Genomic DNA, 19,070 nt, shown 5'->3' with positions numbered 1-19,070 from the left:
GATCTGTTGGTTCTGACCTTGGTTTCCCTTGTTTGCTTGGCTCCCGTCTATCATTGCTTCACCCTGTCCCCCACGTCTTGTCAGTAGCTCCGTATAGTCTTGAACATACTATCCTTCCTACCGCTGTGGCCCTTCAATACAGTTCCTCATGCTGTGGTGACCCCAACCATAAAGTTATTTTCATTGCTGCTGTTGTGAGGTGTAATGTAAACATCTGTTTTCCAATGGTCTTAAGATGAACCCCACGAAAGGGTCATTCAATCCCCAAAGGGATCTGGGCCCACAGGTTGAGAAGTGCTGCTCTAATTAGTATCTGAGTCCTGAGTGCCAGGATCACAGGCATGTGTGCCACACAGACCTAGTGTTACATCTTGAAAGAATGAAAGTTAATGACTTCTAATTCTTCACGTCATTTCTCATTAGTGAGTCATCTGCCAGAGTCCTTTGACTTTGCTCTCTGGACACTGTTGAGGTGACACTGTTTATTGGGGACGTAGTGGTCAACACTCAGTCTTTGGCAGCACAAACTCATTCAGGGGCGATTCCTGAAGACATTGTCTTTTACTTGTGCTTTTCCCTCTACTTGCGCCTAAATATTTTATGCTTCCATATTTATAGTTGATGTAAAATCCCTTGGTGCAGCCTTTCAAAAACATTGTGAGTCCTGTCTTGATTATAGAGAGCCTCCTGCTGTAACTGCTATGAGCAGACACTTCAGAATCAGATACACCCTAGATTAAATATTGGCTCTGCACGTGCTGCCTGTGTGACTTTGTATAAGTTATTTACTATATTTTGTTTGGTGATTTGTTTTGAGAGGGGTTCTATGTAGCCCTGGCTGTCCTAGAACTTGCTATGTAGACCAGGCTGGCCTTGAACTCAGAGATCTGCCTGTTTCTGCCTCTGGAGTGCTGGGATTAAAGACATACACTACCATACCTATGCTATTTACTATGTTTTATAAAATTAATTTTTATTTGCCTGATTTAACTGTTGTCTCAGAGGTTTATTACCCCTGTCTGCTAATCTGGGCCCTAGTCCTGGAAGCTTCTGCCCTCTGTACAATCTAATTTAGTCCTAGAATGTTTTCAGCCTCTTGAGACTTACTGCTGAATGAGCTCACACTTTCTAGTTCTTTCTGAACCCTGACTGGCTGGTTCAACTTGGCTGTTCTGGCTCAAACTCCTCTCCAAGCTGACTGAATCAAATTGGCTTTTCTCAGCTTCTGGCTGAATTGTTCTGCTTGGCCTCATAGTAACTCTAGCCGTCTGTTCTAGTCGTCTGGCTGCTCCTCACTCTCTGGATCATTCTGTCTTCACCTGTGTCTAGCTTGTTCTCTCTTCAACCTGTCTCTGCAAAACTTTCCCTGCAGAACTGCCTCTGAATTCCGTGAACTGAACTGCCACGAGCTCAGCTCCACTGCACTGCCTCTCAGTTCACTGGCTCCATCGAACTGCCTGAACAGCACTCAGAGCTTTGCGTGCTTCTGTCTCCTAAGTGCTGGGATTAAACGGCTGCTTCTTTACCTGAAACTTGCTCTGTACCGGGTTGGCCTTAAACTCAGAGATAGGCTTGCTTCTGTTTCCTGGGATTAAAGGCATATCTGTAATCCAGCCAGAGTAACCATGTTGTTGGAGTAAAATTCCTCTACAGTGTCTTGATCGCAGCATCTTTTTTTGCTTTTTAAGAATTCTTAGGCAGTTTCATTCATTCATACATACATACATACATACATACATACACACACACACACACACACATATACACAAACGTGTGTGTGAGTGTGAGTGATACTTGCTGGTCACTCTCGCGCCCCGTTCTTCTTTCTCACTGGATGGAGCCCTTCTCAAGGACTCTCCTACCTACTTTGAGTCTTCATGTGTGTGACCCACTTAGTTTAATTTGAGTTGTTTGCCTATGCCTGCTGTGGAGCCTACTTAGGAGGGAACGTAGCAGTGGCTACACCACTGAAGAGAATGATACCCATTCCTGCAGCACACATGAACTGCTGTTAGTCCTCCGGGGAGGGCTGAGGCCTCCCGAGCCCCTCCTGCAGGCCTCAGAGTCTTGATCTGTGAACTGGAGTACTCTGCTTCAGGGGTCCTGAGGCCTGACTGAGTCCCGCTCGAGCCTTCACCGGCTTGTTGTGGATGGGTGCTGCTGCTCTTGCAGTCAAGCCTCTGTGGGCCACACAGAAAAGTGGATGAAGAGCCAGGATTGGTGGTACAGGCCTCTAATCCCAGCAGAGCCAGGTGCATCTCTGCAAGTTCAGGCCAGCTTGGTCTACATAGTGAGTTCTAGGACAATCAGGGCTACATAGAGGCCCTGTTTCAGAAAAACCACCACAACAAAACACAAGATGAGTGAAAGAATGCACGTGTGTCAGTGCCACATATGGATCTGGTTATGGCCACATGGAGAACAGTGATCAGATTGACCCTCTGTGAATGCTTTGCATTGTTATGGGTGGCAGCCTTACACTTAATGCTTGTTTAACCACTTCTTACTCTGTGGCCATGTTGTATATGGACTTGGTTTGATTTGTTGATTTCTAGTAAGGATGTATTAAGCGAGAAATGTCAAGTAAGAACACTGTACTTGAGCACGGGGGAACTGGCCCAGCAGTGGGGTGGAGCGTACTTGCTGCTCTTCTAGAAGATCCAAGTTTGGTCACTTTCCAGCACCCACACTGGACTCCTGACAACTACCTGTAACTCAAGTTCCAGGGGATCCAACGTGCTCTTCTGACCTCTGAGGGCACCTGTTTGAACACGTGTGATAAATCTATATAAAAAGGAACATTACTTGTTTGTTGGTAATACTTACCATAGATTTAAAATAGATGCATGAAGGTCAGTTGGATCTTCTAAGGAAGAGCAGAGTTTTAAGCTGCATAGGTGGCACTGGATGTTGTTAGTGAGTCTAGGGAAGGACAGTGAAGCTGTGCCCAGCCTCAGGAAGGAGGGAACACAGGAGCAGGTTAGGCGGTGCTCTCAGTGTCCTTCTATGGGGTAAGGTGGATAGAACCTTTTAATCCAAAGTGGCGTCTAAAGGGGACGGAGAGAGGCTCTGCTTGACTCTGCTTTTTCTGACTGTGTCGTGGACTACAGAATGGGGGAGTGAGGGGAGCCTGCCTGTGACCCCCATCCTAGACATTAATCAAATTAGCCTGTCGAATGTATTTTATTTGTGACTCAATCAGTTGTGATTAATGTTTCAGGCCAAAGAACAAACAGGAGCGACAGCTTCTGTCATTTATGTCCCTCCTCCTTTTGCTGCTGCTGCCATTAATGAAGCAATTGACGCAGAAATTCCCTTGGTTGTGTGTATTACTGAAGGTATCCCTCAGCAGGACATGGTACGGGTCAAGCACAGGCTGACACGCCAGGGGAAGACGAGGCTAATTGGGCCAAACTGCCCCGGAATCATCAATGTGAGTGAAAAATATGAAGAAAGCCCATATTTATGATTTCATGAAGCTAAGTGTCTTTGAATTAACGTGTGTGTGTGTGTGTGTGTGTGTGTGTGTGTGTGTGTGTGTGTGTATAAGACAATTAGGAGTAAGAATTTTCTTTGGAACTTTTCTGAAACTGCAATGTACTTTTCCTCCAGCCTGGAGAGTGCAAAATTGGCATCATGCCTGGTCATATTCACAAAAAAGGAAAAATAGGTGAGTAAATTTGTTACTTTCTGATAGATTAAAAAAAACTTTCATCATCCTAACTCCAAACTCACAGGGAATTTGTAAAGAAATTGTGTGACTGTAATAAATCAAACTATTCTTACAGCGAGACAGTGATGTGTCCCGAGTGTAACAGGTCTATTTGTGAATCAGCTGTAGTTCTGCAGATCCAGCGATGGTCTGGAGGGGAGTGGTCCTTCCTTTTCTGTTCAGACTCTGGGTTCTTCTGTGTTTTCTGTGTCTGGTGAAAACTAGCTTCTTGCTCAGCCGCTGTCCATCTATGTGGCTTTACCACTCTGTTTTCCCATTTTCTTAATGGTCATTTGGGTGTTTCCAGGTTTGAGCATTAAGAACAAGACTGAAATATAAGCCTTGCTTTGGATTCACTTTCATTTCTGTTGGACAAAATTTACAAGAACACAAGTTAGGTATGTTTGACTTTTTAAGAAGTTGCCAAATAGTTCAAGGAGATGACCGTGTCACTTTGCAGTCTGTCAGTGGAGAGTCCCATTTATCCCTCCTTCTCCCGGGCTCTTGTCTTCAGCAGACTTGTTCTTTTAGGGGAAGCAACAATGTCACATTGGCTTTCACTGTGATGTCCCTGGTGACTGAGGTCTGAGAGCACCTTCTCATGTCTTTACTCTTGATCAGGAAGGTGCACTTGGAAGAGCACACACACACAGGCGGGAAGTTTGCTTGGCTTTTAGTTTAAGTTGGTGGTGACTGCCCTTTCCCTACTGGACAGCATCATTTAAGGCAGTCAGACTTAACCACAAGATGGTCTGTTCCTTCTGTCAGCCCTGAGCCAAGGCTTCCCAGGGTTTCTGAGGTTCATCTTGTGTTCAGCCTCCCTGTATAGACTTCTTGCACCAAGTTTCATGTCAAAGCATGTCTCAGCTTCTAGGATACCCTGACTACCAAAGGACTGCTCTGGTGGCCCCACAGTGTTTCTTGCCTTTGTTTGCACAGAGTATTCCTGGCCCCTTAGGAGTTTCCTTGGGCTGGCCCTCCCTGCATAGTCTACAGACTTCCAAGTCTGGATTCTTTTGTTGACTTGGAGAATGCCAGAGGTCCGGCACCCAAGAGCCACCGAAAAAGAGCTGGTAGGATGTGTTTCCCCTAGGAGGTGGTCTGAGGCACTCTTTCATCTGAGCTAAGTCCCTGGACTGAGCATCCAAATTATTTGAAATAAATTTGGGGTCACAAAGAAAGCGATCACCATTCTTATGAAGACAAACTTCACTCTTGATCAAGCAGTGCACTTGGGAAGGGCAAGCCGGGAACATTCTTATCATTTCCATTTCTGCGTCCCATCTGAGACTTATTTTGCTTACGTGGATTTCACAGACTTTCTCAAAATGCTTTGGGAAAACTTTACTGTTATTTGGTGGGTTCCTTAAGGAAACGGCCAGTTCACATTTTGAAGTTAGCTGCGCTAGGCTTCACTTTGGACTCTCTGTGGCTAACTTCGACTCAGCTATACTATTTCTCCATAGCAATAGCTGGTGGCAGTGTTGATCTCTACCTATGACTGTAAGACTAACTATTAATGCTAAATAAGAACAGTTATCACAGTAGGGCATCGTTGATGTAGTCTGCAGAGTTTAGGTTCAACATCACAATTTTTGTTGATGACTTCCATTTTCTAACTTGTCATCCCCTATGCCAGCGTTTGGTAAGTTGTTTGAGGGAGGTTACGGGAGCTCAGTGGAGCCTGTTCCATATAGCCTGGTGCCTGTAAGTATGTGTATGTTCTTTGGTCTGCTTTGAATGCTGCTGCTAATACTTAGTAGTATTTGCTACAATACCAAGAGAGAACATCGAGCGGCGCCTTCACTAGCCCTGATCTCAAGAGGAAGTGGAGTCCGTGTGCTCTCTTACTGTGCTTTATGGTAACCCGTTTAGTGAACAAAGTAGTTCTTAGCTGAAAATGCATATGGTTACACTGTGGTATGTGAGGCATAACCTCTCAGTGTCCCACTGTTAATAGGGACAATAGGAAACAGAGACGGGGGTACTGAGAGAAGCAGATCCCATCCCATTCCTTTGGAGCAGTCCAGGGAGGACCCGTGTGGGGAAACAGCATGCAGGCTTTCTCTGTGACTTAGAGTGATAATTGGCATTTTTGTCAGATAATGGGGGTGAGCACCCCATTTTAAGGAGAATAAATGTGAAAAGATTGGGAAGCATGAAGGATAACAGAAAAAAAAAACTCGGAGGTTTTTTAGAAGAAGGAAACAATAGAAATACATTTAGAGAATAGGCCAGGTCTGTGCTGGATAGGGAGTTGGTGCAGACTGCCCTATAAGGCAAGGTGTTGTCAGGGAGCTTCGTGGAACTCACATAAAAGGACGACTGGATGGCGTGCTGGAGGCCCATGCATGCTTGCTTCCAGTTTGACTTTTCTATGTAGAAAATCTACAGTCTTGTGAGCCTGGATCCATAGAGCAGAGTGGTGTGTGCATAGATTGCACACATTGTGCCCGTGAGAATATGGTGACAACTGAGGCGCTGCACTGAAAGGCTGCACTGAAGCTGAGGTCATGGTTAGCTGATGGTCATGTTAGCTGATGGTCATGGTTAGCTGATGGTCATGTTAGCTGACGGTCATGGTTAGCTGACGGTCATGGTTAGCTGACGGTCATGGTTAGCTGATGGTCATGTTAGCTGATGGTCATGGTTAGCTGACGGTCATGGTTAGCTGATGGTCATGTTAGCTGATGGTCATGGTTAGCTGACGGTCATGTTAGCTGACGGTCATGGTTAGCTGATGGTCATGGTTAGCTGATGGTCATGTTAGCTGATGGTCATGTTAGCTGACGGTCATGGTTAGCTGATGGTCATGTTAGCTGACGGTCATGTTAGCTGATGGTCATGTTAGCTGACGGTCATGGTTAGCTGATGGTCATGTTAGCTGATGGTCATGTTAGCTGATGGCTATGGTTAGCTGATGGTCATGTTAGCTGATGGTCATGTTAGCTGATGGTTACGGTTAGCTGATGGTCATGGTTAGCTGATGGTCATGGTTAGCTGATGGTCATGGTTAGCTGATGGTCATGGTTAGCTGATGGTCATGGTTAGTTGATGGTCATGTTAGCTGATGGTCATGTTAGCTGATGGTCATGGTTAGCTGACGATCATGGTTAGCTGACGATCATGGTTAGCTGACGGTCATGGTTAGCTGACGGTCATGGTTAACTGAGGTCATGTCAGCTGATGGTCATGGTTAGCTGATGGTCATGTTAGCTGATGGTCATGGTTAGCTGATGGTCATGTTAGCTGATGGTCATGGTTAGCTGACGGTCATGTTAGCTGATGGTCATGTCAGCTGATGGTCATGGTTAGCTGATGGTCATGTTAGCTGACGGTCATGGTTAGCTGATGGTCATGGTTAGCTGATGGTCATGTTAGCTGACGGTCATGGTTAGCTGATGGTCATGTTAGCTGATGGTTACGGTTAGCTGATGGTTACGGTTAGCTGATGGTCATTGTTAGCTGATGGTCATGGTTAGCTGACGATCATGGTTAGCTGATGGTCATGTTAGCTGATGGTTACGGTTAGCTGATGGTCATGGTTAGCTGATGGTTACGGTTAGCTGATGGTTACGGTTAGCTGATGGTCATGGTTAGCTGATGGTCATGGTTAGCTGATGGTTGTGGTTAGCTGATGGTCATGGTTAGCAACCCATGGACATTCTAGAGCTGTCCATGCTTTGATGTGTTTTAGTTAACATTTAAAAATGTTAATATTTTATAATAACTAAAGTTAGTTATGCTTGTATAGAGTTGGGAACTCCTCTCTGCATCACGTATCTGTTGTAAGGTAAGTACTGCAGGGATTGCTGCATATGACTGTTGCCTTTGGGCAGCACAGGGCACTCGAGGCAAGCTTGATCTTCTCCCATAGGTCTTGGCTGTGAAGTTAGGCGTTCCTACCACAGGCTTGATGCAATGAGGAAGTTAAGTGGGAGGCTGGCTGAATGCAGGGGAACTTATCTATATAGTATGTGAAAAGTCTTGGAAAACTAGTTGTGGGGACGATAGATAGTGTTCCTAAATGTGGTTAATTCTGTTTTTTATGGTGCAGTGAAGGGTAACTAAAAAGCAGTCTGTTCCACTGCCCTAAGCAGGACTTTGTCTACCAAGTTCATATTAATATTATCCTCTCCATAAACGTTCTCAGAGGAGGGAGTTTAAGGCTTTCTTGTTTCCTTGTGTTGGCATTGGTTTCAAAGTCATAAAACAACCCTGACTAATGACATATTTCCTTTTTTGTCTTCATCATCTGAAGATACTATTGATCTAAATGGCAAACCATGACTCGAGTTTTATGCAGTCCCCGTCAGGTTCATGACCATTTAGCAGTATGCCACCCACACAGCTGATAGTTTTCATTCTCTTCCTTTTAAGGTATCGTATCCAGATCTGGCACTCTGACTTACGAAGCAGTTCACCAGACAACCCAAGTTGGATTGGGGCAGTCCTTGTGTATTGGTGAGTAGTTGGCCAGGGCCTTTCCTCATGGAATGGTACTATGACAAGGACATCAGATGGCTTATAAAGACGCTTTGGTACTAGTTGGTAGAGACATGTTATGATCTCACGTTCTGTTCGCTGCAGTGTGGCACTTTCTGTATTTCTCAGGATGATTCTAGGTTGAGGAGTGCACACTGTAGGCCAGGTGGCTGTGGGATGCACATTGTGTCTGAAATGTCACCTATCTAATTTGCTGTGAAGGAATGACTCCTCATATTTGACATCTGTATCTCAATACATTTTGTGTTTTTGTAGTTATTGAATTCTTTGTTTCACTATCTCTTTCTGGGCAACCCCAGGGCGCCTCTGATCTGAGGTTGCAAGGTGTACCTCAGTGGGCAGAAAGTCAAGGTTGAGGGTGGCTACATGCCCTAAGGTTTCTCTTTCTGCCACACAAGATTGACTGACACTTAAAAAAAGTCACAACAGGTTTTACATTTCAAAATTACCTGCCTTTTTGTTTTTGTTTTTACCAAAATTAGACAAGATTCTCATTTTTAAATCTTCAAATCCTCAGAATACCCCTTAAAAACCTTTCAAAAATAACTCTTTATAATAAAAATAATAAAGTAGAGCTATGGGATATTTTTATTATAATCTAAATAAATAAACTCAAATTGAAAACATGAATTGAGCCTTTCTATTTTCAGGACACATGATAGGCATGAGATTATTTGGTGCAATAGGGACTCATAACTGGTTTTGTAACAGACTTGCCAATTCCATCTTCTTGAGGTTCGGTGCTTCCCTTGTAAATAGAGGGATGACGTCATTTCACAGAGGCTGGGGATTCACCAATGGTGGGTCTGATACATGTGAAACAGAGCACAGGACTTCACGTTTATAATGTGAAAACTCAGGCATTGGTAGGCAGAGATTAGCGAGCATTTGCTTCATTGCTATCCGAGTTCTCGTGCTTAAGTGTCGGGTGCTCGGAGTTGAACCCTGTACGCAGGCTCTGCCAGTTCCCAACTTGGGATCTAGAGGAAGAGGGCCAGGGAAGAGGGCCCTGTCGCTCACTGACAGTGTGTCTTCAAACTATAAGTTTCTCTGCAGCACACTTGTCAAGAATTTCTCTGTGCAAAGAAATTTGTTCATTATTTTAAGTCTTTCCTGTGCCGCCTATAATGCGAATAGCTGTGTCTTTCTGAGCAGTGTTTTCAAGTCTATTAAATACATGCTCAGAGAAATAGAATCAGCAGTAGGTGTCAGGAGACACTAGGCCCCAGGCGCCCATTCTCTTTCAGGCACCCTTGTCAGTGTGGAGTGGTAGGACGGGTTATGTAAGAGGACCGCTTCTGTGGAGATGGGCAGCTCATCCCCATTTATACGCATATGGGATTATAAAAAATGTCTCATTTTGTGAGTTTTGAATGTTGAAAGATGATGCTACATCTGAAAATATTAAAGAAAGGGGGTACAGTGAACAAAACCTGAATTAGAACATTTCTTAAATATAATCCGATGGTTGATCCTTATTGAATGATGTTGCCATCCTCTGCCCTTTTCAGGCATTGGAGGTGACCCTTTTAATGGGACAAATTTTATTGATTGCCTTGAAGTCTTCCTGAAGGATCCTGGCACGGAAGGCATCATATTGATTGGTGAAATTGGTGGACATGCTGAAGAAAACGCTGCCGAATTTCTGAAGGAACATAATTCAGTAAGTCTGTCTTTGGAAGTCTACAGCTCTCTCCTCTTGACTGATACTAGGGCTTGTTTTAGAAATTATCTTTATTTTTTTAATAGATTCATTTCTCAAGAAAGCATAAAAGCTAACTTTAAACCTAGGCTTTTTATTCTATAAGACTCAGAATATTCTAGATTCTGAGCTTGTCCTGTTCCCTGCTTCCTATATGCTGTTCTCTACTTCTCTATTTTGAACCTCCTTTCCCAGGCATCACCCCACACTCTGTAGCTGGTGTGTTGGCCTCGTGTGGAGGGGAGAGGATTCAGGCCGTAGGTCAGAAGCCCACACTTGCCTTGAGGCCTACATGGAGGTCCTGGTGTTCTTTCCTAGATTCCAAGGGAAGTTAATGAATGTCCTTTGTCTTTCTCAAAGTTGACCTCTAAAGAGCCTTTCTTTCAGATCCTTCTCTGTGATTTTGCCTCCTGCTAAGCTAGAAGGCCCTTGTAGAAATGCCTTGGCACCAGGTCAAGTAGGAAGCTTTCTGCGTGCTCCAGGGGAAGGCTTCCCTGTTGCCTCTGCTGTAGAGTTTAATACATGGAGTAGTGTTGTTGTACTGCCTTGCCTTTGCCTAGGGATCTAAAGTCCTCTGTTGGGATTTGGTAAGTGAGGTGTGAGGGAGGAGATGCCACAGTGATGGAAGTAGGCTGCTGTCCAAATGTGACCGAGCACTGTGGGGAAAATATTAGTGTTCCTTCATGAGTAGTGAGAAGTGTTCTTCAGGAGGCGAGGCAAGAGGGAAGATGGGGACTGGAGAGGTAGCTCTTGAGGAGGACATGGGATCAGTTCCCCACACCCTCATGATGGCTTACAGTCATCGGCCAAGGCCAGTTCTTGGGGATCTGGTGCCCTCTTCTGGCCTGCACAGGTACCAGGCACATACTTAGTGAACATGCAGATACATGCAGGCAAAACATTCATATAATAAAATAAAAAATAAGAGGGGGCTAGCCTCCCCTTTGCTTGTTGGAGGGGGGAGCAGCAGCAACAACAACAACAACAACAAAGCCCCGAGGAGTGAATGAATGAATGCCAGAAAGAAATAGTGACTATGGCAGTGTTAAATGAGCCAGTAGTGTCAACTGCAAGCCTGGTACACAGGGATCCCTCACTTATTTGTGACTCAGGAGCTCTCAAGGACTGTTCTGAGTGTTCGTGATCTTCTGTGGAGATCTGAAGCTCCATAGAGTTGTGAGACATGACAACAGTTACATCCTCCCTTCTGCACCGTGGTCCTTACTTATCCTTCATGCGCTCACAACCCCACCCCCAGCCGTCTTGTTTCTGTTGAGAACATTCCTTAGTCTTGCTGTTTTGGTCTTGTCATTAGCACAGGCCTGCAGGAGTGTATGTGAGGGTTAGTGCGAATGATACTATAGCATAGGGAAGCAGAGTTGGTGAGCCCAGCTGCCTGTGTTCTCAGGATGCACCTGTAGAGGTTCCCCGGAGCCTCCACTTAGGCCTCAGGCATCCTCTGGGGCTTCTCATAGTTGCCTCCTTGCTCCTTCTCACGGATCTGTCTCTCACATTTGTTCCTAACTATGTGATTATCTTACATGCTCCCATGCTTGTGTCCACTCAGCGATAGGTCCAGGTTTAGACATCTCACCTAGTGCCCCTTGCCTCTCTACATTGTGCCCCAGCTTGCTTATTTGGACTGCCCCAGTGACACCCTCCCTGATGTCTCTACTCCTCCTCAGCCACTGGTTTCTCCCCCAGGCGCTGGTGCCTTTTGTCTCTAGGTAAAGACAGTCAGGGCTTTACACTTTGGATGTGAAGTGTCTCCATAAGCTCAAATGTGAATGGCTTGGTCCCTGTTAGGTAGCACTGTGAAGGTTCTGAAACTTTAGGAGGGGGGCCTAGTTGAGGGAGCAGGTCACTAGAGGCAAGTCCTTGCAGCGTTATCTTGCTCTTCTCCTTCTCCTCGCTCTCTCTGCTTCCTGGCCGCAGAGACGTCAGCAGGCTGCACTTTGCGCACATGTACCTCACTGGGGGAGCATGCCTAGTGTGCACTGAGTGAGCCTTCTGAAACAATGAGTGAAAGTTACTCTCTCCTTCTTTTAAGTTGTCCATTACGTGTGTGTCCCAGTGGTGGCTCCAATGGCAATGTTCTAGCTTCTTGCAGACTCCCCTGTCACCTCCTCAAATCTTAGTCCCATCTGATGTGCCAAGTTGCTGTTTGTGGATGTCAGGGGCTTGTCACCTCAGCATAGTCTGTAGAAAGCTCTGATGAATGCTGATAAATGAGTAGGGCAGATTGTTAGTGGCTGCCCTTTTTAAAAAAAAATTATTTATGTTATTTTATGTGCATTGATGTTTTACCTGCATGTATGTCTGTGTGAGGGTGTCAGATCCCCTGGAATTGGAGCTGTAGACAGTTGTGAGCTGCCATGTGGGTGCTGGGAACTGAACCCCAGGACCTCTCTGGAAGAGCAGCCAGTGCTGTTAACCTCTGAGCCATTTCTCCAGCCTGCTGTCTTAAGTTCAGAAAAGTTTGCAAGTTTAAGTAAAAACTGATTTTTCTTTAGAAAAAATCAGATACTGTTACACTGTCAAATTGAATATTAAAGTGTATTAAGGCTCAACTCTGAATTCCTTGAATAGTTTACAAATTTAGTGGAAAACCATGCACATTTGTTGGGTTGGGTTTTACAGAGCTTGTGTCTCTTATCTTAAGAAACTGACTTGTATGTGGTTCAAGGTTAAGCAGCTTAAGACAAAGTGTTATATAAAACACAGAATTTGTTCCACAGTCTGCTTCGCCCCTCGGGGTGTCCAGGTGCCACCAGACACCGAGCTGGAAAGAATGAAGCCGAGTGTGGACTGGGTGGGGTCCGCAGGATTCAGGTCCCACTGGGAGAGCCAGGGGGAGAAAGCCTTGTCTGAGGGTTTTAGAGTTACAGCAGGCTCAGCGCTATCTCAGCGAAACAGCAGCTCTCAGATGAAACTTAGTGAGACAGCTTCTGCCAGGTTACTCCAGGGGACAAGGAGTGTATCAATAAACCTTGCGGAGTGGGAAGAGTTTCCAGGGTGGGTTAACTTCATTGGCTGGTGCTTAAGGTATTGGGGTACCTCATTTTTATGAAGAGGCATTCCAGGTGCCAGGCTACTGACTACTGTGACTACCTTGAGAATTTCAGTGTTGGAGGACTCCAGGTTGTGTGTCCTGTAGCAGGGAGGGAGTGGTCCTGGTCTCAGGATCAAATTTTTGGCCTCAAGTTTGAGATTTTCTGGATTTGGACTCGTCTCTGACCTCTAGTTCCATGCCTGTTTCCCCCGGCCACCCAGCCTGCGCGCCCCGTAGATAACAGTACCTGGTGAGGAACAAACAATCAATAGTGCCTGCTGAAGGTTGAAGCGGGCAGAGTGTGAAGGACACGGTAGCCGTCTGGGCTGGCTGAGCTCACTGAGCTACACAGCCAGTCGCTGGGTGTAGGCTTGTCGTAGTTCTCATCCCCCTCTGTCCTGTTCTCCTACCACACTTCCCTGATCCTAGTTCAGCAGTCTCCACTGACTCTTCCTTTGACATTCTAAGCTTACAACCCTTTCCTTCCTAGTGCAGCAGCGCTGTCATTTTAGGGACTTTAGGGAACGGATGGGTAGAAGTTAACCCACTAACCAGGAGGTTCTCATGGTCTGTGCAGAAACCACGTGGGGCTGAGGAAATGGCTGGAGCTTGTTTGCTTTTCAGTCTGTTCCTGCTGGGTTTAGGGAGCCGAGGGCGACCTTGATGTTCAGAGAGCTCATTCTTAGCAGGAGACCAGGGGCAGCAGATCACATCCAGGGTGCTGTGTGTGTGGCAGACACACGGGAGAGGCCGAGCAGGACCACACAGGCCAGTCAGCCCAGGGCATTGGTGAGATGTGGGAGGAAGAGTCAGCTTCCTGCAGGAGGGGAGAGATGAGGCAGCCGTAGGCAGAAAAGCTGCATGTATGCAAGGAAGGTGAGTGAAGGGCAGAGTGGGAGTCAGCACGGAAAAGCAGCGTGGACCAGGGCCAGAGCCAGCTGTGTCAGGCCTGCGGAGTCTGCTGGAGTCGGAGCAGTGGGATAGCTCCGTACCTGTGGGTAAAAAGAAAGTCAGTTTTACTTAAGAGTGCTCCTGGTTAGGAAAAAGAGTAGTTTTATTACATTGTGACCCCTGAGACTATTGTGATTAACTGGAGTGCTCTCACAGCTGGCTATGAGCCCCACAACTGCTTCCAGCAAACACTAACTATTTGGAAAAACAACTGGTAAACAAATTGGTTCACTGGACCTAGCAAAACTTCTCCCAGAACACAGTAAGGAAGCTTGCCATATCAGGAAAACCACCGCTGCTGCTTGTTGCTAATGATAAAATCTGAACTTTCTAGCAAACAATTTAGAAAATGCTTTCTTCTGCCATGAGCTTAGGATGCTGGTTGTGATGGTGGCCTGTGCTTGTTGACACTGAATGGTGAAATTTAGAAGCATTTGGAACAAGGGTTCTTAACCTTTGAGTCATGACCCCTTTGGCAAACCTCTATTTCCAAAAATACTTACATCACAATTTATAACAGTGGCAAAATTACAGTTATGAAGTAGCAACAAAAATAATTGTGTGCCTAGGGGTCAGCAGCACATTAGGAACTGTATTGAAGGGCCGCAGCATTAGGAAGGTTGAGAACCACTGATTTGGAACATGTGCATACCCACTGAACTGGTATTTTCCAACTTAACAGTCTGGGTTACAAAACCACTGTGTGGGAAAGATTAAGCTTTGTCACAGGTGGAAGCAGTCTTGGCGGGCTTTACCCTTGGGGCACACCATGAATACCTTGTGAGAGACTGTTTGGAGCCTTCCTGGGCTTGGAATTCAGGAAGCCTACCTGGGAACCCCACCGTGGCTATTGTTTTCCTAATTGACCCTCGAAGGGAGGAGGAGACCGCCCTTTGCATGTGACTGGGAAGGTGGTGAGGAGAAAAACAAGAGGTAGAGAGAAAGAAGGGGAACGCGCGGAGAGAGAGGAAGGGACTGGACCAGCTCGTGGGACTGAGACACCTAAGGACCCGTCCTGCCGAACAGATTCCAGGAGGTTTACTCTTCTTTCCCTTTAACCTTTTTTTCCTTCTTGTATATGCTAGTTGGGTTGTTTAATAAAGTTTAATTGTTAATAAACAGAGCCAACACCACTGTGGATCAAAGAGCCACTGAGAGACCAAGACAGATGAGGCCATGACAGAGGGACAGAGGACAGAAGCGCATTGCTGTGCTTCAGTTTGCAGCATTGCATGTGACCTTTGAGAACTGACCACTTGAAGAGGTTTATGTAGTGTCAGAGGCATCCTGACGGCAGTTAAAATATGTCATCCTTTTCCATCTGTCTGTCTGAGACCGGATTTTCTTCTTGTACTTCAGCTAAATGAGCTTTAACAACAGGGCCAAGTACAAAAGCAGATATGATTGGACTTGTATTCAGCTAAACAGCCAGAGCTGTAGAAATGAGTGCAAAATGCCCCTTGTCTCACCAGAGTGTTTTAGACACCATTTTAAAGTGTTGGTTTTTTGGGGGGTCTGGAGAGATGGCTCAGAGGTTGAGGGCACTGACCGCTCTCCCAGAGGTCCTGAGTTCAATTCCCAGCAACCACATAGGTCTTGTTATCTCATCTATAATGAGATCTGATGGCCTTTTCTGGTCTGTAGGTGTACATGCAGACAGAGTACTGTATGCATAATAATAAATCTTTTTAAAAAGTTGATTTTTTAAAAGCAAATCCAAAAATATTTATAGAACTTGGCTTCATGTTGTATGTGTGTGGGTGTGTCCCCACATGCTGTAGCGTTCATGCGGGTGTCACTGGACAACTTTATAGAGTCTCCTTCCACCTGTATATGGGCTCCAGGGAGTGCAGTCAGATCATCAGGCCTGCAGGGCAAGTGCCTTCAGTGGCTGAGCCATCACTCAGCTTTAAGCTTTAGTGTAGTAAGTATTATTGGAATCACTACTTAGAATAAATACCTCAGAATTTAGTGCCGTGGCAGTGATAGGCACAGAGGTTGCATATTCGAAAGGACTTTGGTCATTTATGTGAACAGAAGTGCTTTAAGATCCTCGGTCACTTTTCTAAGTATCCAGGGTCCCCCAACTAAATGACTTGAGAACTGCTGCTGTGTGTGTGCGTGTGCGTGCGTGCGTGCGTGCGTGTGTGCGTGCGTGTTGGGATACAGCTATTGATTGAAGGGCTGAATTCCATGTTGTACAAGTTCTGCCTTCTATAGACCTTTCTTCCTGGATGCATTGTGAAACCTGACCATACATAGTCACGTGTTACTGGGTGGCATCTCATGATGGATTGATATGTAAGCATTTGACAATATTTGATAGTATTTCTTCAAGTACAATGCAAGCCCAACTGTGGTTTCCTGTGTGTGGGCTTTTAAACAAATTTAATGTCAGTCTAGAACAGTGATAGTTATGCAAGTGAGTTTGTGTACCAGAATGCATTTTTGTTTAATAAAGTCAGCTTGATCATGATCTTCTTTAGAGTGTAGAATTTTAGAGTAGAAAGAATTAGTGACTGTCATCCATTTCATGAATCCTATGTTATTGTCACAAGTCACAAACTACAGTTTTCAGGTGGGTGTGCTTTTTTAGTTATCAAAAGAAAGGCTCAGGTAGGTGTTTGTGGAGCAGCGTGTGGAGTGGTGATGTGCTGTTACTCAGCTGGCAGAAGACTTCGCTCAGTAACTTCTGCACTGGTGCGGAGAGCTGAGACTCTGGGAAGATACTTCAGTCACTGCGTTGAGTGATGGACCTTCCCTTCCCAGGCTGCTTACTTGCTTGCCAGCAGCCACAGATTTGAGGTCCAGTATTACAATGTCTCTCTCTCCAGGGTCCAAAATCCAAGCCTGTAGTGTCCTTCATTGCTGGTATAACTGCTCCTCCTGGAAGAAGGATGGGCCACGCTGGGGCAATTATTGCTGGAGGAAAAGGTGGCGCCAAAGAGAAGATTGCTGCTCTTCAGAGTGCCGGTGTTGTTGTCAGCATGTCCCCTGCACAGCTGGGAACCACCATGTATAAGGTGAGTTCACAGGAATTGTGGGCCATAGCTTACTGTTTTGATGCCTTTGTAAATGTAGACATTTGCTCCATTGTCATTGAGAAGGCATGGTGTGCAAAGTATTTCAGAGGCCACAGGTGCCGTGGCTTACAGCCTGGGAGGTGGAAAGGGTTGTGGCTTTGTGTTCTGTGTTTGGGGCTTTCCAGGAGAGTTCTTGGGATGTAGCCATCCTGACGTCACAGTTGTCAGTTTCCAGAGAGAGGGGCTGCAATTCAGTAAAGAAGCGAATAGTAAAGAGATACTGGGGTGAGGACCCTGGGAGGGCGGGGCTGTGGGTCCTGAGGCAGCGGTGACTGGCTGTGCGGTGCTGTCCAGTACTCACAGGTTAGCAGAGCTGTATGCCGGCTGCAGCTCTGCTTTTCCTGTCTAGTGGGACAGTGGTGCACCCTCAGCGGCTCTCCTCCTGCAGTCTTGGCAGTGATTCTCAGTATGTCTTTTCTGTCATTTACTCTTTTCCTGTCTACTCTCTGAGAGTTTTAACCTTGACAAAACAAAACAAAAGGCAGGTAACAACAAAGCACATCAGGAAAACCTAATTTGTCTCTTAACAACAAATCCCCGTGTCATAAGCTGAAAATAGGTACAAATTATTTTCCTAGACAGGAACAGTTTACAAAGAATTCAAGAATCCTGCTTTGTTTGAACTTTGCCCTCATCTTAGAGATTGTAAACCAGACCCCTTGTTTACCAAGTCTTTGCATATCTTACCTTTTGAATATCATATTCCTTAGTGGCAAGAAGCATGGGAGATTAGTAACGTATGTGAGGAGGGTGTTTGGAACACGTTGTAAGCCTTACCGCTTTGCTCCAGCAAGAGGCAGTTGGCGTCTTTCCTGTTGCTGCAGCTTGGCTACTAACTTTGTTCCTTCTGTCAGGGGCATTTGTTTGTTTCAGACATTTCTAGAGTTCTTGACATTTTGTTCAAATTCTAACTGATCAGTGTTGAGTTCTACTCTCCGAGTAAGTCTTTATTGCCTTATTAAAGGGCCTGTTGGGTTCTAACGCACGACATCAGGGGTTTGGATAAACAGTGATGCCCATCACCCCAGCAGTAATTCTGCAGTGAGGACGTAAGGATTGCAAAGCCTTCCTTTGGTTTGGCGGGAAGCGCCAAGCCGTCGGTTGTTCAGGCTGATTTGAAAGCAGCTGCTTTTCACACAAGAACCCTGTTCCCGTGCATTTAGCTCTGTGGAGCGGAGGCCCTAGAGGAGACCGGTTGAAATTCCCCTTGCCCATGAGTGTAATTTGCAGTTTTCTTCTCTTCTGTTTGTGCAGGAATTTGAAAAGAGGAAGATGCTATGAAGGGCACAACATGAAGATCCTTAAAGCTGTGGAAGAATCTCATAGACTAGAGAGCCAGTCCAGACTGTCAGCCATGCATCTGGCACTGGTCTCTCAGGACTTGGGAAGCCCAGGCAAGTTTTAGAATGTCCTAAATTGAGCTATTTTCACTTACTGTGTAACAGAGACATAATAAATCTATCATTTGATTTGAACATGTTGTGAAGACTTGTCATTGTGCCAGTGGTGGTAGTGGGGTGGGGGGGAGAAGTGCGTACGTGCACACACACACACACATGCACGCATGCATGCACACATGTGCACTGATGGCTCTGTGGAAAGCATGAAACTTTTAGCTGACTCAGACTGTAACAACTCTTAAGGCATTTGTCTGTTCTAGACATAGATCTTAGGCCTTTGAATCATAGGTCACGTGTATATGTAATCTTCACTGTCTGGGAGATAAATGCATAAAGACCCTTGTGTGTAGGAATGCAGTGTGGTTTCCTTCAGAGCCACTCCTGTCACCACCACCACCACCGCCATTGTTGCAGACAGGAGGCTCCTGCACTTGGGCAATCGGGAGTGTTTGTTAAAGAGCTTTTCTGGCTGTGCACAGGGCTGCCTCCTCTCCTGGCAGAGCCTCCGTCCTAGCTTGAGGTTTGGACATTCACTGCAAGAAGCAAAAAAGCCATCGGCTGTGCAGCCTTGTGTCTAAAAAAGAGCTTGTTAGCTGGAAATTCCAGTGGGAATTTGTCATTAAATATGACATGCTCAACCCTGATTCTGGAGTGGGGAAGAAAA

At 45.7% G+C, this 19,070-nt stretch overlaps 1 protein-coding gene across 3 annotated transcripts in view; it reads left to right on the top strand.

The window, feature by feature from the left end:
- SUCLG1 (succinate-CoA ligase GDP/ADP-forming subunit alpha) overlaps positions 1–18,481 on the top strand; it is a 31,233-nt gene extending 12,752 nt beyond the window's left edge. For all 3 annotated transcript variants that reach the window (XM_084766566.1, XM_084766565.1, XM_084766567.1), the window contains exons 4-9: positions 3,221–3,433; positions 3,613–3,670; positions 8,093–8,176; positions 9,730–9,881; positions 16,758–16,946; positions 18,261–18,481. In XM_084766566.1, the coding sequence (XP_084622692.1) occupies positions 3,221–3,433; positions 3,613–3,670; positions 8,093–8,176; positions 9,730–9,881; positions 16,758–16,946; positions 18,261–18,287 (723 nt within the window). In that variant the 3' untranslated portion in view covers positions 18,288–18,481. The remainder of the gene's footprint in view (positions 1–3,220; positions 3,434–3,612; positions 3,671–8,092; positions 8,177–9,729; positions 9,882–16,757; positions 16,947–18,260) is intronic.
- The last annotated feature ends 589 nt before the right edge of the window (positions 18,482–19,070 follow it).

Source organism: Acomys minous (genome assembly GCF_964271855.1).
Source record: "Acomys minous genome assembly, chromosome: 17".
Lineage (NCBI taxonomy): Eukaryota > Metazoa > Chordata > Mammalia > Rodentia > Muridae > Acomys > Acomys minous.
Note: the sequence above shows the minus strand (reverse complement) of the source record. Positions and strands in the feature narration are given on the sequence as shown.